This window comes from Muntiacus reevesi, chromosome 22, assembly GCF_963930625.1.
Source record: "Muntiacus reevesi chromosome 22, mMunRee1.1, whole genome shotgun sequence".
Taxonomy (NCBI): domain Eukaryota; kingdom Metazoa; phylum Chordata; class Mammalia; order Artiodactyla; family Cervidae; genus Muntiacus; species Muntiacus reevesi.
In genome coordinates this window covers 110,152-132,309 of record NC_089270.1, presented here as the reverse complement: position 1 = coordinate 132,309, position 22,158 = coordinate 110,152, and the positions used below count along the sequence as shown (strand labels likewise).

Genomic DNA, 22,158 nt, shown 5'->3' with positions numbered 1-22,158 from the left:
CAAGAAAATAAAGTCTGTCACCGTTTCCGTTGTTTCACCATCTATTTGCCATGAAGTAATGGGACTGGATGCCAGAATCTTAGTTTCTCGAAGGTTGAGTTTTAAGCCAGCCTTTTCACTCTCCTCTTTCACCTTCATCAAGAGGCCCTTTAGCTCTTCACTTTCTGCCATTAGGTGGTGTCATCTGCATATCTGAGGTTTTTGATATTTCACCCAGCAATCTTGATTCCAGCTTGTGTTTCATCTAGCCTGGCACTTTTTTTTTTTTAGCCTGGCATTTTACATGATGTACTCTGCATAGAAGTTAAATAAGCAGAGTGTCAATATACACCCTTGACATACTCCTTTCCCAAGTTTGAACAATCAATTGTTCCATGTCCAGTTCTAACTGTTGCTTCTTGACCCGAATACATGTTTCTCAGAAGGCAGGTAAGGTGGTGTATTCCCATCTCTTTAAGACTTTTCTACAGTTTGATCCACACAGTCAAAGGCTTTGGCGCATTCAATGAAGCAGAAATAGATGTTTTTCTGGAATTCCCTTGCTTTTTCTATGATCCAACGGATGTTGGCAATTTGAGCTCTGGTTTCTCTACCTTTTCTAAATCCAGCTTGAACATCTGGAAGTTAATGGTTCACGTACTATTGAAACCCATCTTGAAGGATTTTGAGCATTACCTTGCTAGCATGTGAAAAGAGTGCAACTGTTCAGTACTTTCAACATTCTTTGGCAATGCCTTTCTTTGGGATTGGAATGAAAACTGACCTTTTCCAGTCCTGTGGCCACTGCTGAGTTTTCCAAACTTGCTGGCATACTGAGTGCAGTACTTTAACAGCATCATCTTTTAGGATTTGAAGTAGCTCAGAAGGAATTCCATCACCTCCAATAGCTTTGTTTATAGTAATGCTTCCTAAGGCCCACTTAACCTCACACTCCAGGAGGTCTGGCTCTTAGGTGAGTAATCATACCATCATGTATATCCAGATCATTAAGACTTTTTGAATAGTTCCTCTGTGTATATTTGCCACTTCTCTGCATCCGTTAGGTTCTTACCGTTTTTGTCCTTTATTTGTCCATCTTTGCTTGAAATGTTCCCTTGGGATCCCTGTGTAAAGTCCACAGAAATCTATGTCTGATGTCTTCTCAGCTGCAGACTGCAGATTCCCAGGTAAGGGGAGGTCACCTGCTCCTCCCTGGCCCACGGTCCCGTGCTCTGGCACAGCCCTTTCCCTGGGTGGGAGGACAGGCTAGTCTCCACCTCCCCCTTTGCCGGCATCGTCTCTGCCCGTCCTCCCTCAGTTTTGCTTCTCTGCAGGGCATCTACTGGAGTCAAGAGCATCTACTGGAGTCTACAGCATTGATTGGAGGCGCTTTGCAAACTGACTCCAGCCTCCTCCTCCAGGCTGGCCTCCGGATGTTATTTGTTTGGACCTTGGGAAATTGGTGGGTGGGGGTGGCGGAGGGGCTCTTTCCACACCCCCTTTCAGTAAGTGCGGCCTTTCTGCCAGGCAGTGACTTCCCGGAGCCTCTCCTGACCCACGTGCGTGAGCGCATCCATCGCAAGGACCTCACAGAGGCCCTGCGAGGGCATTTTGGTCCTCTTTCTGCCTGACCACTGGTAACCCCTGCCTGTGGGGCGGGTTCTGACCCGACCCCACCTCCGAGGGCGGTCCTGGCCCATCAGCGCTGCTCCAAAAGTCGGCGGCCCGGGTGTGGCGGCAATGGCGGGGCCGGCGGGGGACTGGCCAGAGGCTGCCGCGGCGACCTCGGCCCGGAGCGTGCTGGGGGGCTACCGCACCTACGCCCGCCGGTGGGTCTTCCTGCTGGTGATCAGCCTGCTCAGCTACTCCAACGCCACGGTAGGGGCTGGGCCGGGGCCGGGCGGGCGGGGCAGGGCTGCGGGACAGGCCGGGACCCTGCCGACGTCCGGTGCGCGCCGGGCGCCGCGTCCCGGCGAATAGGCCGCTGAGAACCCGCTCGGCCAGTCCGGGACGCAGCCCTCCCGGCTCGCGACGGCAGAACCGCGGGGGAGGGCCGCCTGACCTCAGCGCGGGCCGGGGGCGGAGACCCTCTTCCTTGACCGAGGCTGCGCAGGGAGGGCGGGTCTCCTGTCTGTCCTGGCAGGGCCTGAGCCCCACAGGATGCCTCTCCTGCCTCCGACTCACTGTTTACAGCCACGGAGGGCTCCTCCCGAGCGCGCACCCACTGCAGCCTGGGCGCCCGCTCTGCCCCCTGCCTGCCTCCCTTCCCTGGGCCCCTGCCGCCCTCCGCGGGTTTCTGGCTCACTTCCAAGGCCCCTCACCAGAGGCCTTTCCTGCCTGCCCACCCAGTCCCTTTCTTCACAGCCACCCAGCTGGGGTCGGCAGTGACCCTTCAGCTGTTCTAGAACCGACCCCACTGCTGGCAGGGACAGTGCTCATCATCACAGCTCCTGAAACTAGAGAAGCCCCCGCGAGAACCGGGTCTGCCGGTTCTGGGGCCCCAACTCTCCCAACCTGCTGCTCCCCCAGACTCGCTCCTTGAGGGCCCAGGCCCTCTGCCGGCCCAGCACGCACCACGACTCAGCCAGCAGACCTTTCTCTGCTCCTCCAGCCCGGGGCTGTGCCATCCTACGTGCCTTGGACTGCATGCTCTTCCCAACCTGAGGCTAGTGGCTGCCTGCTGAGCAGTCAGGCCGCAGAGCTGCCTGTTCGGGGCCCCCGGGTCTCCTCCTATGGGCTGCCTGAAAGAACGTTGTTCAGCCTCACATTGGACCTCAGGGAGTTGGGCAGCAAGGGGCGGCCATAATCATGAAACGCAAAGTGGCAGTGGGTAGTGGGGCCCGAAGCTCAGAGAGGACCCGAGTGGCGGAGGGAGGTCAGGTGCAGAGACTGTGACGAGGAGGGGCTGGCAGGTGAGGGCAACCCTGGAAGTTACTACCTTGGAGAGGTTCTTGGGTGACAGCCCCTCTTGGACGTCACTGCAAACTTTTTGGGACCTCTTTCCTCCTCTTCTTGCTGGCCAGCCCTGTGCTGGGACAAGTGGCATCCGCAGCCTGGTTCGTTTTTCTCTGCAGCAGTTGCCGGTCTGCGTCTGAACACTGTGAAGACAGGACTGGGTTTGGGTGCAGTGGTTTGAGAATGCAGAGCGGGGGTCTCTCTCAGCCCCCTCCAGCTGCTTCAGTGCCTGGGGGTGGATGTTGGAACACGAGGCTGTGCCCCTGCACTTGTCTCGTCCACAAGTTGTCATGGAGCAGACAGGAATCACACCAGGACTTGTCATGGTTCCCGTGGGGTCACTAGGGAGCTCGGGTTGAGATGCACCCTCGCTTACTCCTGCGGCCAGATGTGCTGGGCCCTTGGTCCCGGGCGGGGTGGGCAGTGTGAAGGGCACGTGGGCGGCACTTGCAATGAGGCCTCAGTGGCCCTGGAGTGGTTTGGGTGAGGGCCAGCGTGGGGGGACAGCCACCCACGTTCTCAAAGGACGCACAGGGCCTCCCAGCAGGCTGGGAACACGTGGAGGAAGTCCACGCTGTGGGCACACAATCACCCCCACGTTGCTGTGTGGGGTGATTTCAGACCTGTCTCTGCCCCGCTGGCCACAGGTTCTGGGGAGGATGGAGGGGCGAGGCTAGTGAAGGTGGGCTGCGCTCAGAAGGTGTGGCAGCCAGAGCTAGGCTTTCTCGCTGCTGAATCAGCTGGGCAGGAAGCAAGTGGCCTGCACCAAGCTCTTCCTGAACCTAGAAGCTCTGTCCTGAAAAAAGGGAAAAGGCAACTGTTGCTCAAGGTCGCTGTCATGTGGGGCTCTGTGGTCAGAGCTCTGTTCGGGTTAGGAAGGCTAGATCCTGCAGCATGGGGGCAGGATGTGAGGCCTGGGCGAGCTCCCGCCTTGCTGTGTCCTCTCAGAGGTGGAGTCCGCGGGCTTTGATCTGTGACACCTTCATTTCTGGACCAAGCCAGGACGCCTCCCCACTCCCTCCTGCAGTAAGCTCTGGTGCACCTGAGTTCCCTCCACGGGCACTGAGTGTCCACAGAGTGGCCCCCCACAACGTGCTCCTCGGCCTGTCCTGTCCGGGCAAACTACACGTCCACGTGACAGGGGGCCGGGGGACCCTCTCCCACCCCCCGGTGCTCCAGCTTTGGCCAGTACCCAGTCTAGGCGCCCTCTACCCCGGCAAGGTGGCCATGTCTCATCTGCTGTCAGCCCCAGGCCTTCCCCTTGGAGGGTCGGTCCTGGGGGCCTCACTGTCCTGCAGAGTCCAGGCAGGTTGTTGCCTCCATCTGCCCCAGGACCATGTCTGCAAGGATGGTTCTGGTCCTCTGCCCCAACATGCTGTCTGAGCCCCCAGCTGGTGCCTCCCCTCTGGTGTGACCAAGTGAAGACTCCAGCCCTGACGGGACCCCTGGACCCTTTCTCTCCCTCAGCCCAGCTGGCCGCGCCCAGGGCAGCCGGCAGCCAGTCTCCGAGGTGCCCACCCTGGGCTGACGCCAGCCTGTGTCTCGCAGCTGTGGCTCAGCTTCGCGCCCGTGGCTGACAGGATCGCCCGGCACTTCCTCCTCTCCACGGAGCAGATCAACTGGCTGTCACTGGTCTACCTCGTGGTGTCCATCCCGTCCGGTGTGGTGGCCATCTGGGTTCTGGACTCTGTTGGACTCCGCTGGGCGGTGAGTCCGACCGCACACCAGGGCCTGCTCTGGGACGGGTGGGTCCCCGAGCGTGGGCTCAAGAGCCACCCCTCCTCCCGAGACCCGAGTCCTCAGGCAGAGCCCCTGGGTGGCGAGTGGGGGCTGGGGCACTGGGGGCGTCCCGGCTGTTGCAGCTCTTCTGACCCCACCCTTGCAGACCACCTTAGGCGCGTTCCTGAACTTCTCAGGGAGCGTGGTCCGCTCCATACCCTGCATGGCCATCGGCACCCAGGACCCGTTTGTCCTCCTCTTGGGTGGGCAGAGCCTCTGCGCCCTGGCCCAGACCCTGGTCATCTTCTCTCCAGCCAAGCTGGCCGCCTTGTGGTTCCCTGAGCACCAGCGAGCCACAGCCAACATGATCGGCACCATGTGTGAGTCTCGGCGAGGCCGGCGTCCCCTCTGCTGAGTGTGTGGCTGGGCGCCTCTGTGTGCTCCCCGGTCTGGGGGGGCCAGGGCTCCTCCGTGGATGGGGGCCCAGCCTGCCTTCCTGAGCTGACACACGTCCCTGTCCATTTAGCGAATCCCCTGGGTATTCTGGTGGCCAACCTGCTGTCTCCCATCCTTGTGAAGACGGAGGAGGACATCCCCTTGATGGTGAGGGAGCTCACAGGTGCACGTGTGTGTGCACCTCTGTGTATGGTGTATAGTGTGTGGCTCTGCTTGAGTGGCTGTGTGTGTTTGCATGTGTGTGTGTGCATGTTTGTGGGCTGTGTGTGCACGTGTGCAGGAGTGGTGGGCTCGTGCACCCACACCGTCCGTGTGTGCGCACTTGCACCTTCTCTGGACACAGGGCTGAGTGCACCCCATGTACGTGGGGCTTCCTCCGTTTCAAGTGCTGGGTGCCTTCCGAGTGTCAGGTACAACCCCGGGCACTGGGATGCTGGGTGTTTTTCTTGGAGGGGAGAGAGCACCAGGGCGGCGAGAGGCTGGCTGCAGCAGGATGAGGCATTGGGGGTGGGGGGTGGGGTGGGGAGGAGGATGAGGGGCCAGAGAGAAAGGCACTGCGGTGGAGGGGAGACTGAGGGGTGTGGCTGCAGCCAGAGGTGTGTGTCTGCTGAGCAAGGGGAGGGCGGAGGGAAGCATCAGTCCAGGTGGCAGGCGGTTGGCTTGATGTGATGGACACCCTGGGGGATCCGAAGGGGGAGTGATTCCATCTGGTCCAGAATGGCTCGGGGAGCGAAAGGTGTGCCTGGAGTGTCCAGGGAGAGAGCCTGGGCTTTGATCCAGCTGGTGAGTGGGGTGCACTGAGGAGTGAGGGGCTTCCAGCTGGGTGAGAGCTGGAGTCACTCACAGAGGTGGGAGAGGGGGTCCAGGTGATAGCTGGATAGAGCTCCCAGAGACAGTCGAGCCGTCGGAGTCACCCTTGGGTGAAATTTTGAAAGCCAGGCTTCTGAATACAGCAAAGCAGAGGAGGCCCTGAACGGGCCCTGGGCTTGCCGGTGTCCACCTGAAACGACAGGCGGGGGCAGGCAGTGAGGAGGCAGCAGCTTGTCTGGAGCCCGGGGAGCAGGCTTGAAGCACCCATGTGCATGTGTGTGCATCCATGGGGACCTGTGTGCGTGCATCCACAGGGACCTGTGTGCGTGCACTGATGCACACCCTCCCCACAGCTAGGCACCTACATCCTCCCTGCCGGCCTCGCCTTCCTGCTGGCCACTGCATGCCTCTGGGAGAGTGTGCCCCCCACCCCGCCCTCTGCGGGGGCTGCCCAGTCCACCTCGCTGTCGTTCCTAGCTGGAATGAAGCTGGTCAGTGCCCCATGTGCTGTGGGCCCTGGGGGCAGGGGGAGGGGGGCAGGACGGGGAGGGGAGGCCGCCCCTGGAGCCCCTGCCTGTGCTGCTGAGGCTCTAGACTGAGTGACCCCTCCCCTTTAGCTCACAAGGAACAAGGCCTACATCATTCTGGCCGTGTGCTTCGGGGGTGGCATTGGCATCTTCTCCAGCTTCTCGGCCCTCCTGGAGCAGGTCCTCTGCGTGAACGGCTACTCCAGCGTGAGTGCTGGCCCCGACCTGGGGGCCCCCCGCCCAGACACAGCCTTGGGGGCCTGTTGACCTGCTGGTGGCTGTAGAGTGGCCCACGAGCTCCCCAAATGCTGTCTCCACACCTGGATGGGGTGACCTCCTGTTAGGGTGCTCTTGAGATGCTGTATGAATCTGTCTGCAGACAGTGGGTGGCAGCTGTGGGCCGAGGTGCTGGCAGAGGCCCTCCGCCAGGCCTGTAGGTCCTTCTGGCATCAGACTGGCAGCATCTCCGCTGTGCCTGCTGTGGTCTGGCTTCAGCACTGGGTGTGGGGTTCAGGCCCCAAGTGCTCCCAGTTTCTCAGAGGTGACAGGCACCGAGGGTGTCTGCGGAAGCCAGGCCCTTTCTCTAGGACTGGTCCAGTTCCTGGGTGGAGCTGAGACAAGGACATGGCACATCCAGGGAGGACACCTCCCGCCCCCAAGCGTTCCACGCAGTCCTGCCTGGATCTCCAGCGCTGCTCGGTGACCCTGCCATGGGCTTCCTGGTGGTGGTGTACACAGTAAGGATGAGTGCCACCTCCTGGGCTCAGATGATGGACAAGGTGGCCCCTACCCTCCAGGAATTTGCGGGCCTCTGTGGAGCTTTCTTCATCACGTTTGGAGTCTTGGGGGCAGTGGCTCTGGGCCTGTACGTGGACAGGACCAAGCACCTCACCGAGGCCATGAAGATCGGCCTCTGCCTGACATCTCTGGCCTTCGTGGCCTTTGCTGTGGTAAGAGTCCTCTTGAGCTGAGACCACCTTGCAGAGGGTGAGAGTGGGGTGCCCCAGGGGTGGGGAAGCGGTTAGGTTGGCCATAACAGACACCAGACCCACTCAGACCCAGGCGTCGCCACCGGGGTGTCCCTGGAGTGGTGTGAGCGCTGTGGCCTCTCCAGCCCTGGCACTGCCCTGCCCCAGACAGGGCCTGGCAGGGCCTGGGGTCCAGGCTGGGGCACTTTTGACTCCGGCCCTGCCGATCTGTGCGGCTCGCTGCCCAGGTGTCCCAGCTGCAGGGACAGACGGTTGCGCTGGCTGCCATCTGCTCGCTGCTGGGGTTCTTCGGCTTCTCGGTGGCGCCCGTTGCCATGGAGCTGGCGGTCGAGTGCTCCTTCCCCGTGGGTGAGGGCGCAGCCGCAGGACTGGTCTTCGTGCTGGGGTGAGTGCCCATTCCCATGACTTTCCTAGGGACCCGGCGACCCAGGGACCCTCCCCTTGCCCCACCCCCGCAACCAGACGCACCGCGGGCGACCTGAATGCCTAGTGTGTGCTGCCCTCAGGGTGCCCGGGGCAGCGCTGGGGGGGTGGGGTGGGCTGAGGGCTTCGTGGCTGTGCAGACAGGCCGAGGGCGTTCTCATCATGGTGCTGCTGACCTCCCTGACCGTGCGCCACGCGGAGCCATCTGTCTCCACCTGCCGGGATGGCCAGGGCCCACTGGACTGGAAGGGTGAGGGCGCAGACCAGGAGGTTGACCCCAGCCAGCCCTGGAGTCTCCCTTCCACCGGCCTCTTTCTCTTGGCGACCTCTGCCATCCTGGCAGGGTGTCCTTCGGGGGGTGAGGTGGGTTGGGGCGGACCCGAGGGCAGCAGGAAGAACCTGGAGCACAGCCTGGTGGGAGCAGCACCCCCACCTGTGACCCCATGTGTGAGCGGTTTTGAAGTGAGATCAGAGACAGGAGAGACAAAGAGATGCAGAGAAAGACAGAGATGGAGACAGAAAGCCAGAGAGACAGGAGTGGGATCGTGTTGCACACCCACGTCCTCAGACCTGGTGGGGTGACCTTGGGGCTGGGCGGGGATCTATGCCCGAGGTTGCTCTGGGGTCCCCTGCACCTGGGTGAGTGCCCAGGCGCTTGGGGCGCCTCAGGCAGAGCTGGGCTGTGTCTCCCCAGTGCCCATGCTGCTGATGGCCGGCCTCTGCGTCCTCTTCAGCTGCCTCCTGGTGCTCCTCTTCCACACCCCGTACCGGCGCCTGCAGGTTGAGGCTGATGCCAGCCCCTCCATTCAGGAGGACGAACGCCCAGCAACTGCAGCAACCCTGGACCACGTGCCCTACCTGGCAGCCACGCCCTGAGGCTCCAATGCAGCACCCTGGCCCCCAGCAGCCCCTTCCTGGAACTGGTGCTCCTGGCCCTGCATCCTTCCTCTAGGGAACCCTCCAGGACGTCTCAGGGGCCAGGCAGAGGGCCAGAGGCTGGAGAGCAGTTGGCATGAGAAAAAGAGGACCTGGGGATGTGAAGGGGAGGCAGGGACGTGGGCTCTGGTCCCTCTGGCTGGACCTATCACGACTGAGGCTGGGATGACGCTGGCATCCTGGGGGACCCAGGGTTGTGGCAGCGGGGCCCAGAGGATTCTCTGTGGCCGTAGCAAGAAAAGCTGCTGCTGGGCAGACAGGCCACTGACCAGGGGTACCCCACTGGCCAGACCAGGCCCAGGGTGGCTGCTGCAGGGGCTGGCCTGGCACCAGGGGCCCAGGGTGAGGGGGAACTGAGTGGGTGTGGGATTCCGAGGGCCCCAGCTTGGCTGGGTGTGGAGTGGACAGGTGTGAGGAAGGCCTTCCTCGAAGGAGCCCATACCAGAGCCACCTCTGCTGACCACTGAATGACCAGCCCTCCAGCCTGGTGCCAGCATAGATGGGCAGAGCAGGTGGGGCCAGGCTGGGCAGGAGGCAGAGGGTGGGCCCCAGGCAGACACTGCTACTCCCTGAAGACCCTCCTGCCCCCAGGGGGTTACCCCCACCCCAGACCTTCTTCACCCCACGGACACTCCCACCCCTGGAGGACACTCCTACCCCCAGGAGGACACCTCCGCCCAACAGAGACACTGTGGGTTCTGCCCACTGTTTGTGAGCAGGAAGGTTTGTGGGTTCACGTTTATTCAACTGGTCACAGCCCTGTGGAGTGGAGGTGCCCCTTACTCCTCTTCCCTGAGTGAGCACATGGCCCGGCATCTTGTAGTCAGATTGCCTGTGGCAACGCTGGTGGAGAACTGGAACATCTGGTCGACCTGCGAGTTTGGTGGGGGCGGGGGGGAGGTCAGGCCCAGGCTGGGGTGGAAGGAGTGGGAGGGTCCCCAAGGCTGCAGCCAGCAGGTGAATTACAGGAACTGGACTCCAGGCTCGTCTTGTTTCTGTGCGTGGGGGGAAGGAAGCTGGGGGAGATCCTGCAGGGCAAGGGGTGGGGCCAGGGCTGGCATCCCCCTTCCTGGACACTGGGCGTCCCACCCTCCCGATGCTGCAGCTTTTAGGGGCTAAGGCACATCCCCCCAGAGCCCCAAGGGCCATGCTTGGGCCTCACAGAGGGCCTTGGGGAAGGACGTAGGGCGCCAGGGGCCAAGCCTCTTCAGCAGTCATGTTGTTGGCCTGGGACATGAGCTACCTCTTGGGAGCCTGGCCCTGGGTGAGTCCTGGGCACTAGGGGGGACCCTGACTCCCACATCCCTGGGGCAACAGCCTGGCACACTGACTAGTCCTGTTATGAGACTGAAGGAGCCCAGAGGGGCTAAAAACTCAGCGATGGTCTGAATGGCAGTGACCGCTGGCCCCATGTGGGGGTATGGCTGACCCTGCCCTGGGTTACCATGAGGGACTCAGGATCCCGGGCAGGCTGATCAAAACCTGAAAGCTGGGACAGGTGGGGTGGAGGCTGGGGGTGGGCCTGGCTTCCTCCCGCCCTGGTGGTGCCTGGGTGCACAGGGTCACGCTCACGAGTCCTTGTTGGCGCTGCCCTTGCCAGCAGGGTCCAGCATCTTGAATGCGCTGAGGACAGTCTCCTCAGGGTCCATGCCTGCCCACAGGAGGCCTTGAACCTTGGGCGTCTCAGGTGCTAGTCCTGCCCCCTCGCCACCTAGGGCTCCACGTCCTCACCCACTCGATGCTTTCAGTGGCCTTCCCATTCTGAGCACCTGAGAGACCCTCAGCTCCCACCCCAGGGTACTGTTCTTGGTACTGTTCCTGCTAGGCCCAGAGGTGGGCGAATTCTCAGTGAAGGACAGAGGCCCCCACCAGCTGGTGGAAGAGAGGTTGGCCTGGGCTGGGGGCAGACAGGGCCCCCAGATGTGGGTCCCGGAATGCCAGGTCCTGGAGATTTTCAAGAGGTCTGCAAATCTGGGTTTTATGTGAGATGTGCAGACGTTAGGAGTCCAGTAAGTGCACAGAGAGTGCTTGGCAGACCTGAAGCTGGCCTGGTACTCACCACTCAGCTTCTCCCCAAACACGTTCAGGAACATGGTGAAGTTGATGGGCCCCGAGGCCTCCTTGAACGTGGCATCCAGCTTGTCATCCTTGACTTTGATCTTGTCTGTTGCAGGAATGGGGGGTGGGGGTGGGGGTCACAGGACAGGAGTATCAGCTGCCCTGGTGGCCTTGTGGTTGGTACAGGTGCTGTGGGGCTGCCCCCCTCCGTCATTCTCCAGGTGTCCCCAAGTCTCGTTGCCATGGGAACTGTGTGTAAGCACAGCAGGTTCAGTTGGGAAACTGGCCACCAGTGCCCACCTCTGGGCAGCCTCTCTGCACACCTGGGCTGGGTCAGCTGTGTCTTCCCTAGGGCTGACCACAGAGCTGAGGGACAGAATACCCCACCAGCGTGACCCCCGCCTCCCTGGCAGAAGGCAGCAGAAGTGAGGGTGAGGGCCTCTCTGACGTGGATCTTTAAACTTGGGGCTGCAAGGTCCTGGAGTCGGGAGACCGAGGGAGCAGGCTCTGCTAGGCTGGCCTTCTCAGGAGGACCTGTGCCCCTTTCTGCCAGGGAGGCTCCAGGGGTGAGGAAACCTTAGCTCCGCTGGGAGGCTGGGAATGGGGCCGGTGGTGGGCGGAGAGGCACCCACGGCCGTGCCGCCCCAGGAAGGGGCTCGGGCCACACGGTCGACCTGCTCTGTGAGTCCAGAGGGGCCGGACATGGCCACCACCTCCGCTGGAAGCCAGCCTGCACTCAGGCTACACTTTGTACCCGGACCCCGGATTCCCTGCCCAAGCCTCGAGCCCCTTCCTGGGCCGTCCCCGGGGCTGGTCTGGGGGGACCGCTGTCCTGGGTGTGGCGGCAGCCGCACTGGAGCCGCGGGCGGGGCGGGACAGGCAGGAGGGAGAGCGCTCGGTTTTGCACTTTGTACAGTGGACTCACACTTTTCAAATATTTGTACCCGAGGTGTCCGGGGCTCGATTTGTGCTCAACCTGGTTCGAAAACGTCAGAGGACAGGAAGGTTGCACCCGCTGCGGGGAACACGAACTCGCAGCCGGCCACTGCACAAGCGGGATTCGCCGCGCGCCGCGCCTGATGACGTCACCGGGCGGGCGCGCGCGCCGTTCGCCCTCCGGCCGCCAGGGCTCGGCACTCGGCGTCCTCGAGCTGTGGACGGCGCATGCGCACGCCCGGCCGCGCCTCTGCGTCTGCGTCTCCGTGGTGTTTAGGGCCTTGTGGCGTCATCTTTGGTCCGAGTTGTGCTTCCGGCGCGAGGGTCACGGACAAGATGGTTCCGCCGGTGCAGGTCTCTCCGCTCATCCAGGTGAACCAGGCCCCGCAGCCGCCGCCGCTGATCGGCTCTGCGTGGGCAAAGCGCGTGAGCGTCTCGGTGGGGCTCGAGGCCCCGGCCCGGCGCCCCCGACTCTCAGCACCCCCTGCCCTGACCCGGAGGCTGCGACCCCCCCATCGGGCCCCGACGCCGCGAGTGTGATCCCCGCTCCCCCTACCCCTCTCTCAGCGCCGGGGACCCCCGCCCTGACCCCGACCCTGTGGGCTGCGACCCCCCCATCGGGCCCCGACGCCGCGGGTGTGATCCCCGCTCCCCCCACCCCTCTCTCAGCGCCGGGGACCCCCGCCCTGACCCCGACCCTGTGGGCTGAGACTCCCCCATCGGGCCGCGACGCCGCGGGTGTGACCCCCACCCCCTCCCCTCTCTCAGCGCCCGGGACCCTGCCCCTGTGGGCTGAGACCCCCAGGCGGTGTGCCCCCTGCCTCCCCTGACCGCTTTTCCCCACAGCTCGGCCGTTACTCCGCCCTGTTCCTTGGCATGGCCTACGGCGCCAAGCGCTACAGTGAGTGTCCGCGGGCGTCTGCGGCCCCCCGGCCGGGGCGGGAGAGGGGCGGCGTGGGAGGCCCCTGACCTGAAACCCGAGAGGGCCGGATCCTCGCGCGCGGCCGGTTGGAGGTTGGCCGGGCAGCCCCTTGCAGCACAGAGGACTGAGTGCGGGGCGGCTGGGTGCCTGGAGTGGCCGCGGGCGTCCTGTAGCTGCCCTCTGGGTCGGGCTCTCCGTTAGGAGGTGGGTATCAGGCCTTTACCTACATCCAGGTAAAGGAGAGTGGGAATCGGGCGCCCCTGGCACTCACGGTGTACCTGAGGATGGCTTTGCCTCTGAACTGAATTCCTTTTAGAGCTTCAGTGAAAACGTTCACTGGACACCCCCGCCCCGGCCTTTCCTTTGACAGATTACCTGAAACCCCGTGCTGAAGAGGAGAGGAGGCTCGCAGCCGAGGAGAAGAAGAAGCGGGATGAGCAGAAGCGCATCGAGCGGGAGCTGGCGGAAGGTGCTCACGCAGCTGGCTCTCCTAGATTTGTCCCCCGCCCCGCGTTGGGTTTTCAGAAACAGCTGCTGCTTCATAGGGAGCAGCAAGTGGAGAGGAAAGGCCGCCTTCTGCATTTCCACCGGCCCCTGGGCCATCCTTTGCGGGGTGGGCTGGGGGTGGGGAAGGAGAGCCCTTGTGGGGTGTGGGTGCTAACCTGCCTTTAGTGAGGCTCGGCCCCTGGGCCTTAGAGGTGGACTCTCACCATTAGAGGCCAGCAACCAGAGCCAGGCTCCACCCGCCCTGACTGCGGGGCATGTCCTAGTGAGGACCCGCGGGTCAAGGAAGGCTGAGGACAGAGTGGCAACAGAGCATAGCCAGGCTCCATGAGATGAGACGCTGGATGGTTTAACCCCCAAAATCTAAGGTGGTCCTTTTGGGCTATGTACCTGTGTAATAGTGTGTTTTCCTTCTAACTTTCCAGCCCAAGAGGATACCATATTGAAGTGAGCCTGCCCTTCTCCGGAGCAGTGTGGATGAATAAAGTTTTCTGTGCTCTGTCGGTCTCTGACTTTCCTTTATTGTCCCCAGTAGTTTGGTTTCTGGACTCAGGCTCAGTTGTATGCCAACCTTCTCAGATTATGTGCAGTGTGAATGGAGAGGGATTCCAGAAAAACTAATCAATGATTCAGTGATTGGTACATAAACAGGGCGGAACACAGAGAAACTTCATCGCTTGCTCTGGGGGCTGGGGGGTGGGAATGAGGAGGGGAGCCCTTAAGAATGCAGTTTGTAACAGAGGCGCAGCTCTCCCAAGCATCATGGGTGCTGCTGAGCTTCTCCCCTCAGCCCTGGCTCAGACCCTTGGGCAGGCAGGAAAGAGAGGGGTGGGGGTGTCCTGATGCCCTTAGTGGTAGAACTTGGATTTCTTTTCTCCTTTTGCACATTCTCCTCTTGACCCCATGTAGGGGATGTGGCCTCCTGAGGACTTGGCTGGGGTGCAGCTAGCTTTTCAGTGGGCCTGGGCCTTTGTGCCCGAACAGACAGCAAACTCTGCCCCTGCTGGCTATGCCTCTTCAAGCCCAGTGTATGCATGCCAAGTTGCTTCAGTCGTGTCCAACTCTGTGCGGCCCTATTGACTGCAGCCTGCCAGGCTCCTCTGTCCATGGGATTCTCCAGGAAAAGAACACCAGAGTGGGTTGCCGTGCCCTCCCCCAAGGGATCTTCCTGACCCAGGAAATGACCCCTTGTCTCTTACATCTTCTGCATTGGCAGGAGAGTTCTTTACCACTGACGCCACCTGGAAAGCCCACAAATGTTATATATTTAATATGCGTGCATGAGGCCTGGTGTCAAAAGTTGCTATTGCAGCTTTGTGCCTGAAGTGGACTTCCTAGGCTTCAAGCCCCAGTTCATTTGTTTTCCCTGCTCTCAGTAAAGGGGAGGCTGGGGTGCATGCCCCCTAGGAGTTCCTGAGGGTGGTGGGTGACTGGCACTGGGTCCCTCTGGGAACTGGGGGGGACCCCTGTCACACGCTCTTGTCCCCAGGGGTCACTGTGAGCTGAGGGTTGTGTGGGGGCCCATGCGTCCCCTGCCCGCTGCTGCAGGGAGCCGTGGGAGAAAGCGGCATCTGAACCAGCCTTAACCCAAGTGACCTTGCAGCACTGGCCGTGGCTGTAGCCAAGAGGAATTTCCAGTGTCTGGAAACAATTGCTTTGACGTTAACATTACAAGTTAAAGTCCTTTATTTCTATCAGATATTTAGCACCCATTTCAAGTGTGAGTCGTGTGTTCTGTCTGGGTCTGACTTGGCTTTTCTTCCCAGCTCAGAACCATTTGGTCCTTGGAGGTGTGTGGTTGCTTCCATGAAGGAAACCTCAGGGGTGCAGGAGGACTTGGGCAGGCCACAGGTGCGGATCCCTCAGCAAGGTTCAGAGCAGCTCCCTGGGCAGCGTTTATTAACAGATTATTTCTGCACAGATCACTCAGCTCTGATCACTGGTCTCACAGCCTGGACCTTTCTGGCAGGATTTCTGGTTGGTCACAAATGAATGTCCTCCACCACATAAAAAAGAGCAGCATGTTTTCTTTTGATTTTATTCTAAATTTCTATTCATATATTTGTTCCTAAACCAGATGGAAATTGGTGTCTATGTATCTATTTCTCCACCCTTATACACATAAATACATGTGCAGTTGTGAATACATTCACCCAGTGCTTTCAGACACACAGTTCACAGACCCTTTTTGAAGATCTCTTGGTGGTATGATTATGTATCCAAAAGTTGGATGAGGGTAAGGTAGGCTTCACTGTTCAGATCATTCATTGTTGGCTTTAGTTCATAAAAACACAAACCTTAAAAAAGTTCAAAGTATCCAAAATGGTCTTCAGTCATTTTCTCAGGCTCCCTAACCTCTTGTACCAGTGGTTAGAGGTGGAGTCCAGGGAGGGGGTGGGGTGTGGGGCAGGGGCCTGCCGACCACCTCAGAGGATGCGGCAGGTAGAAGACCGGGGTGCTGGGCCGCCGTTGCAGATTTCTGTGCCCGCTGCAAGAGAAGACAGATGGTGAGCGAGGACCACGAGTGGCCCAGAGCCTCCACTCGCCCTGCAGGGGGAAGGGCAGGGCAGGGGCTGGTCTGCCTAAGGAGATTAGCCCAGCCGATCCTAATTTAGTTCCTGGTGACGCTCCAGCAGTGGCCTCGCAGTTGGCTGGTTTCTATGGGTTCTCTCCCCTGCGGACATTTCAGAGAATGGTGATGACAGTCGCAGAGCACAAACAAGGCTCGGGGATGCTGATTTGGGGGACACCGGCTGGTCACAGTGAAGCCGTGCTCCCACAGTGCTGGGGGTGGGGTGGAGAGGTGACCAAGCTCTGCATCTGGGACGGGAACACCACGCGTGCTGACCCCTAGCTTGCTTCTTAGGTTCCGTGGGTCTGCTGTTTGAGCTCTGAGGCTGGCGTGGGAGTGTAGATAGTTTATGAGCTACTTAAGAGGGAACTGCTGATTGATGGGAACAGAAGACCTGTTAAGAGTTGGCTTTCCTCCCCTTTATAAAGGTGACTTCCCTCCAGAATCCCTGAGTCGGACCCCGAGCAGGCCCTTTCAGACCGGGCTCATCAGCTGCACTGAGTCAGCCAGCCCGTTCCTAGGGGATGGGCCTCCATCTGGCGGGGTGGCCGTCTGTGCAGCCCGGAGTCCGGGTACACTGACTGCAGGGCTGCCTTGTCCAGACAAGTGTTCCCTCACACCCGCCCCCTGCAGGCCAGGGCCGGGCCGGTGGCCTTGGTTGAGGCTGGAGTGGAGCCCAGACCTTTCTTGGCCGTCGTCTCCTCTTTCTTCTGGTCCTCCAGGGCCTTCACCTTGGCTTCGTACTCATCGGCCAAAGCCTTCCACTCCTTCCTGTTGTTCTGCAGTCGGTCAAACATGGGCAGGATCTCCTCGTGGAAGCGGGAGAACTCCTGGAAAGGAAACAAGTCAGACCACACCCCCAGTGTCTCCTGGGCAGGATGGGCCGGAGGTGGGGTGGTTAGAGAGGCCACATCCCCAGCAAAGACCTAACAAGGGAGAAAGCCTTGTGGTTTGTGTCCTTGAGGTTGGAACAGGAGCTGCGGGGTGAGGTCCTGAAGAATCGAGTAGAAAACATCCAAGCAGAAAGGACATTCCCTAGCAGGGGGCTGAGAAGGCTGGGCAGACATGTGGGTCCTGGGGCCCCTTCACTGTCATTCATACATTGCATGTCACCTTCCTGGGGCCCCTTCACCCTCACTCATGCTTCGCATGTCACCTTCCTGGGGCTCCTTCACCCTCACTCATACATCGCATGTCACACAGAGCACATGCTCACACTGAACACCTGGACACACAGGCTGTGCAGGTAGATGGAGGCAGGGAAGGCCTGGGAGGGAGGGCCTGGTGGGCCCCGGTGGTGACAACCAAAGGACCAGCACGTGTGTCCTGGCACTTACAGACCCCAGCCCCTGGTGGAGGCAGAAAAGGGAGCTGGTGCTTCAGTAAAGGGAAGCACGAGGCCTCGGGGGCGGAGGTGGGGAGTGGTACAAGGCAGTCAGAACCCAACACCCTTCTTGGAGTACGGGGTCTGCCCCCGAGACTGCAGAAAACAGTCGTGGCAGCTGACCTTCCAGAGGGCTCTGCCCCCACCCCTTGGTCAGTCCCCAGAGCTGAGGTCCAGCACCTGTCCCAGGTCCTTGGCTTGCATCTCACTACCCCCAGCTCTGCCCAGGTGTTTGTGGGGTTGGGCGCACCCAGGTGGCGGCTAGACCACCCCCGTCTTCCCAGGGCTCAGACTCTGAATGGATGCACCACACATACCCTGCAGTTGGTGCCTTGACAGCATTGTGTGGGCCCTGCATGGGGGTGCCTTTAGATGGGGTTTGGGAAGGGATGTTTGGGGTGTGACGTCAGGGTGTGCAGGAGGACGTTCTGGGAAGGAGAGATTTGGGTGGGAAATTTCATGATCCTTCTGAGGAAATGACAGGGAGGGGACCCCCTTGGGGTGAGACTGACGATTTCGAGTTTAAGTGCAGATTTGAGGGGGGAGGAGCCCCACAGCAGCCCCCGCCTCACCCCTCCCCTGCAAGCCCAGCCAGGCCCTGGGCTGTCCTGCTCACCTTGTACACGAACGTGCACACGAAGTCGATGAAGCCGACCTGCAGCTTGGGGAGCTCGGCTGCCTTGTTCCGGTCCATCATTGGCTTAAGGAGGAGCAGGGACACCGTGAGGCCCTCCCTGAGCCTCAGGACTCAGCCCCACCCCCGCCTGATGAACCTATCCAGGTAGGGACACCCTTTCACCTTGGAAGGGAAACCCGGGACCCAACACTCCCCTCCAAGACACAGCGCCATTCTGGGGAGCTGCCCTAGGTGGCGCTCGGCCCCTGCCACGCTAGCTCCGGTGTGGAGCCTGGAGCCAAGTTCCTCTGGCTCCCCCATGAGCTATTCAGGGTCCTGACCCAAGACCTGACCCACAACTCCTAAGGGGCAAAGCCCAGATATTCTGAAGGAGCTGAGTTAGTGTCCAGCCTCTGGACCGCCCCCTGAGCTGCCTCCTGGCAGTCTCCTCCTCACAGCTGCCCACTGTGGAGCTCAGCGTGCTGCAGTGAGTCATGCGGGGCCCTCGTGTCCCGGCCCCGGGAGACAGACAGGCTGCCTGTCCTCCCACCAAGACTCGGGGTTGGTCAGGGCACCCTTTCCTGCAGTCTGCACCTGGCCCCGGGCCTTCGCAGCCCCGTGCTCAAAGAGCTCTTCAGAGGCTGGAGTTGGCCTGTGAGACCAAACCTTCCTCTGTCTCTTCTGCTCATGGTTGGGCAGTGCTCGTGTCCTTGTCCCCATGCAGGTGCCAGTTTGGTCTAGCAACAGATTCCTGATCCCCACATTGCTGACCCAAAGATCCTGGCATCCTGTGGGCCTGTGGGCAGATGGAGCTCCAGGTACACCAAGTCTGCCTCCCTCTCTCATCTCCTCTCCTGTGAGGTCTGGTGACTGTGGGCACAGGTCCAAGCCCCCGTGTCCTTCCAGCAGTGGGCAGTCCTGCTCTGCACACCACCCCAGCCCTGCCACACACTCCCCACCTCGGCTATTCCCTCCACAGCTACAGCCACATCCAGGTGAGCCCTGGACTCCAGCCACCACTCCCCCGCCCAGCACTCTCCCCGTGGGCCAGGCCTGCCCCACCCTGAGCCCCCCCGGAGCAGCTCACAGCCACATAGGGGCTCACTGCAGAGCTGCCTGGGCCCATGGGGGCTCTCGACCAGGAGCCACAGCCTGGCTCTGTGGCTTCGGCAACGGCTGTCCACCTCTACAGGGCATCACCTCTTTACCCAATCCCTGTATTTCCACAACTTTACCCAGATCCAGGCTCATGTCACATGACCCCACAAAGTGAGAGTTAGGCCCCAGGATTCCAGAACCCCTGGGGGTCCCCAGTCTGCACCCAGCCAGGCCTGAGGCTCCCAAGGACCGAGACAGCTGTTGAGGATACTGGAAGCGACACTCACAATGGGCTGCTGATCCAGAACCGTCCTCTCCAAGTCCCCTTGTTCCCAGAACTCAGCTGCCACCAGCAGAGCGACCTGAAAGGCACACAGAAGGCAAGCGCCCGGTGGATTCAGCGCTTGGTCAGATATTGTCCTGAGATCCTGCCAGGATGGCCAGGGCCCTCGGCCTTCTGTGCCCCAGACTGGTGGCCCTACTACTGAGGCTACACTGCTGTGGTACCCAGCAGCCTCCTCCAGCGTGGCGGCTCTGGCTGGGCCCCAGAGCTGGGCAGCCACCCTCGCCTCACCTTGCAGACAAGAGGGGCTGTTTCCCTACCCCAGGCCCCACTTAGATGCAACCCCATGCAGACTGGCAAGATGTCTGGGGACCCATGTGACTCTGACCTTGCTCTGAACTTCCCAGGGCTTGGTGATGGCAGACAGGTCACACGCCGTCATCATCATGGCCCTGTGGGCAGATGGAGCTCCAGGTATGCCCAGCCTGGCCTCCCTCCCTGCCCTCCACCCCTGCCAGGCCTGGTGTTCCTGGGGGCACAGATCCAAGCGCCAGTGTCGTTCCAGTAGTGGACACCCTACCCTGCGCACCACTCCAGCCCTCCCCCGTCACCCCGGGCCGCCAGGGATGAAAGTCAGCAAGTGTTTCTTGGGGGCCAGTGATTTACACATATCTCCTCATTGGGCCACTGGGGCAGGCCTGGGGTTGGACTAGTTCTGAATCTCCACTTTGCAGATGAAGGAATAGAGGCTCATAACGTGAGCAAATAATTTAATTGTGGACTCGGTCTGTCTGACCCCAAATCCTGCAGCCTCCCCGGAAAGGAGAGCAGCTGGGGTGGGGGCATGGACGCTGTCCAGAAGTGAGCTGCCCAGGCTCTGGGCTCCTATTCCAGCCCACGGAGCTTTGCAGGAGGCACTGCAATCGAGGGGTGAAGTCGCCGCGTTCTGCTCACATGACGATCTCCTTCCTTGTGGTCTCCAGGGACAGGTACTCCACCCAGCTCTTCCTGTCCTCGTAGTTCTTGGACTCATCCACAATTTTCTGAAACATCGTCCTCTTCCTGAACCCGAAGGACAAAGGGAGGGAGTCGACCCCTCCCTCCCACCCACGCAGGACCCTGCCAACTTGTCCTCCTTGGTCTGAGCTCCACCCACCCTCCAAGAGAGGAACCGAGGCCAGAGTCCAGGCCTGGGGTCCGGAGGTGGGGCACGTGTCTGGGGCCCCAGGTACCCCTCTGCCGGCTCCTTCCTAACAGGGCCCTGGGGCGCCAGCGGGGCAGTGGGCGGCACCCACTTGAAGTAGAGTGCCAGGTCCGTGGCGATGATGGCGATGTCCATGAGGTGGATCACGTGCTCGTGCTGCCGCCGGTTCAGGTTCTGGTAGATGTTCAGGGTCTGCGGGGGCGGGGGCTCCCGTCACAGCTGCGCCCACTTCTGTGCCTGTCCCCAACTCCCTCCTGGAGGCCGTCCATCAGTCCCTCCCCGTGTCGCTGGCCATGTTCTACCCAAGGGTCATGGGCCCCAGACGCCTGTGGCCCCATATTGCCCTGGGGGGGCATCTAACAGCCCACCTCCCCTCAACACCTGGGATATGAGCCCCCGCCCCCAGGGGGCATTTCCAAACTGGAACCACCAGGCAGTCCCATCACCCCCATGGCTTCAGAGCCTGCCTCCCTTCCCAGCCCAGAGCAGTGTGGCATGGTCGCTGGCAGTGGAGGTTCAGGGGTGCAGGCACAGGTCAGCTGGCCAGCGACTAGGGAGAGTGAGGGGAGGACACGGACCTCCTCGGAGAGAAGGAACTTCCCGAACTCCAGGTGGTGTCGTTCCAAAATCGAGGAGCCGTGGAGCTTGGCTAAAGGGTTTTGAGACCTGTCACAGAGGTTTGGCTAAGAACAAGCCGTGGGCAGAGGCCCCAGGGCAGCCTGTGTGCCCAGCACCCCAGGGAAGGGGCGGCACCCTCAGAGGCCCCAGGACGCGCGCCTACTTCATCTGGTACAGGTTGTTGGTGCCCCGATGGTCAATGTCGTGGCACAGGCCGGCGGTCACCATGGCAAAGGCCTCCAGGTCCGTGTAGTAGCTCTTCAGCTTGCCCGTCTGCAGAGACAGGCGCCCAGATTCCTCATGCCCACCTCCCTTCCTGCCCTGCCTGGCCCCCGGGGAGCTCAGCTGAGCCTGCAGCCCCTCCCCAGCTCGCGGGCCTTGAAGGCCCCGCCTGCAGGCTCCCCGCCCCGGCGCCCCCGTGGGGGGCAGGCGGCGCCTCCCAGCTCCGATCAGACAGGGTGCCCTCTCCCCATCCCCGCCCCGTGCACGCACCATGAGCAGCGTGAACATGGTCTGGGCCACGTTGAAGCCGTGGCGCCAGTTGTGGTAGGTGATTCGCCGGTAGCCCTTGCTCACGGAGAACAGGAACCGCACCAGGACCTGCGGGAGGTCAGCCACTGGGCGCAGGCACCGCGGCGCGCAGTTCCAGCGGCGCATTTCCAGCCGACGGCAGTGCGAAAGGCTCTCGCCCCTCCCCGCCCCGCGGCCCTCCTGTCCACTGGCCTCCAACCGCCTTCCTGGATGGCACCTCGGGTGGACGAGGGGCGGGCCGGGGCAGTGGGGCGTAGGAGGGGTGGAGGGGTGCGGATGGGGGCGGGGCGGAGGAGGGGCACGGAAGAGGGGCGGGCCGGGGGCGGACGAGGGGTGGATGGGGGCGGATGGGGCGCGGACGGGAGTGGATGAGGGGCGGACAAGGGGGCAGAGGCGGGGCGAAGGGGGGCGGATGGGGGGTGTGCGGACGGGGGTGGCAGGGAGCCAGAAGAACAGAGCTGAGGCCGAGAACAGCTCCAGCGTCCACAGGATGCCTGGGGCCTCCATCCTGTTGCCAAACCTCGGGTCGGGAAAGGACCCCAGGCGAGGGGCCTGGAATATTTTAGAAGAAAATGTCCATTTCAGCCGTGGGCATCTGAGTGGGGCAGGATGTGTGGGCTCCGGGCACAGCGGTGGAG

At 61.4% G+C, this 22,158-nt stretch overlaps 3 protein-coding genes across 9 annotated transcripts in view; 2 read left to right on the top strand and 1 right to left on the bottom strand.

Moving 5' to 3' along the window:
* The first annotated feature begins 1,621 nt into the window (after positions 1–1,621).
* SLC49A3 (solute carrier family 49 member 3) lies at positions 1,622–9,682 on the top strand. 5 transcript variants are annotated; one of them, XM_065914266.1, is made up of 10 exons: positions 1,638–1,857; positions 4,402–4,641; positions 4,820–5,033; positions 5,180–5,256; positions 6,273–6,410; positions 6,537–6,653; positions 7,244–7,396; positions 7,663–7,820; positions 7,999–8,108; positions 8,553–9,681. In XM_065914266.1, the coding sequence occupies exons 1-10, from the start codon at positions 1,720–1,722 to the stop codon at positions 8,732–8,734; spliced, it is 1,527 nt and encodes a 508-aa protein (XP_065770338.1). In that variant the 5' UTR covers positions 1,638–1,719; the 3' UTR covers positions 8,735–9,681. The 5 variants fall into 5 exon arrangements, with proteins under 5 accessions (XP_065770341.1, XP_065770342.1, XP_065770340.1 ...); XM_065914267.1 differs by having other exon boundaries at positions 1,651–1,857; positions 4,483–4,641; positions 8,553–9,680; XM_065914269.1 differs by lacking the exon at positions 7,999–8,108 and having other exon boundaries at positions 1,622–1,857; positions 8,593–9,682.
* Positions 9,683–10,969: 1,287 nt separating this feature from the next.
* On the top strand, positions 10,970–13,717 carry ATP5ME (ATP synthase membrane subunit e). Of its 3 annotated transcripts, none has more exons than XM_065914273.1 (4): positions 10,970–12,214; positions 12,635–12,689; positions 13,081–13,179; positions 13,640–13,717. In XM_065914273.1, exons 1-4 carry the CDS (start codon positions 12,017–12,019, stop codon positions 13,663–13,665), a joined length of 378 nt encoding a protein of 125 aa, XP_065770345.1. In that variant the 5' UTR covers positions 10,970–12,016; the 3' UTR covers positions 13,666–13,717. The 3 variants fall into 3 exon arrangements, with proteins under 3 accessions (XP_065770345.1, XP_065770344.1, XP_065770346.1); XM_065914272.1 differs by having other exon boundaries at positions 10,970–12,226; XM_065914274.1 differs by having other exon boundaries at positions 11,803–12,160.
* Positions 13,718–15,238: 1,521 nt separating this feature from the next.
* The window catches only part of PDE6B (phosphodiesterase 6B), a 28,863-nt gene continuing 21,943 nt past the window's right edge, over positions 15,239–22,158 (bottom strand). Inside the window, exons 13-22 of the mRNA XM_065913982.1 lie at positions 21,482–21,589; positions 21,153–21,262; positions 20,950–21,037; positions 20,463–20,563; positions 20,122–20,229; positions 19,556–19,619; positions 19,172–19,246; positions 17,787–17,870; positions 16,469–16,616; positions 15,239–15,702 (exon numbers count right to left, since the gene is read on the bottom strand). Of these exons, the coding sequence (XP_065770054.1) occupies positions 15,641–15,702; positions 16,469–16,616; positions 17,787–17,870; positions 19,172–19,246; positions 19,556–19,619; positions 20,122–20,229; positions 20,463–20,563; positions 20,950–21,037; positions 21,153–21,262; positions 21,482–21,589 (948 nt within the window). The 3' untranslated portion in view covers positions 15,239–15,640. The remainder of the gene's footprint in view (positions 15,703–16,468; positions 16,617–17,786; positions 17,871–19,171; positions 19,247–19,555; positions 19,620–20,121; positions 20,230–20,462; positions 20,564–20,949; positions 21,038–21,152; positions 21,263–21,481; positions 21,590–22,158) is intronic.

What these genes read in the sequence shown, in the direction of transcription:
- SLC49A3 (XM_065914266.1), top strand. Translation starts at nt 1,720, where the DNA reads ATGGCGGGGCCGGCGGGGGACTGGCCAGAGGCTGCCGCGGCGACCTCG. An exon ending in CTGTTGGACTCCGCTGGGCG is followed by an intron (nt 4,642 to 4,819) that starts GTGAGTCCGACC and finishes CCACCCTTGCAG; the next exon opens with ACCACCTTAGGCGCGTTCCT. An exon ending in CCTTCGTGGCCTTTGCTGTG is followed by an intron (nt 7,397 to 7,662) that starts GTAAGAGTCCTC and finishes CTCGCTGCCCAG; the next exon opens with GTGTCCCAGCTGCAGGGACA.
- ATP5ME (XM_065914272.1), top strand. Translation starts at nt 12,017, where the DNA reads ATGCGCACGCCCGGCCGCGCCTCTGCGTCTGCGTCTCCGTGGTGTTTA. An exon ending in CAAAGCGCGTGAGCGTCTCG is followed by an intron (nt 12,227 to 12,634) that starts GTGGGGCTCGAG and finishes TTTTCCCCACAG; the next exon opens with CTCGGCCGTTACTCCGCCCT. An exon ending in CTACGGCGCCAAGCGCTACA is followed by an intron (nt 12,690 to 13,080) that starts GTGAGTGTCCGC and finishes TTCCTTTGACAG; the next exon opens with ATTACCTGAAACCCCGTGCT.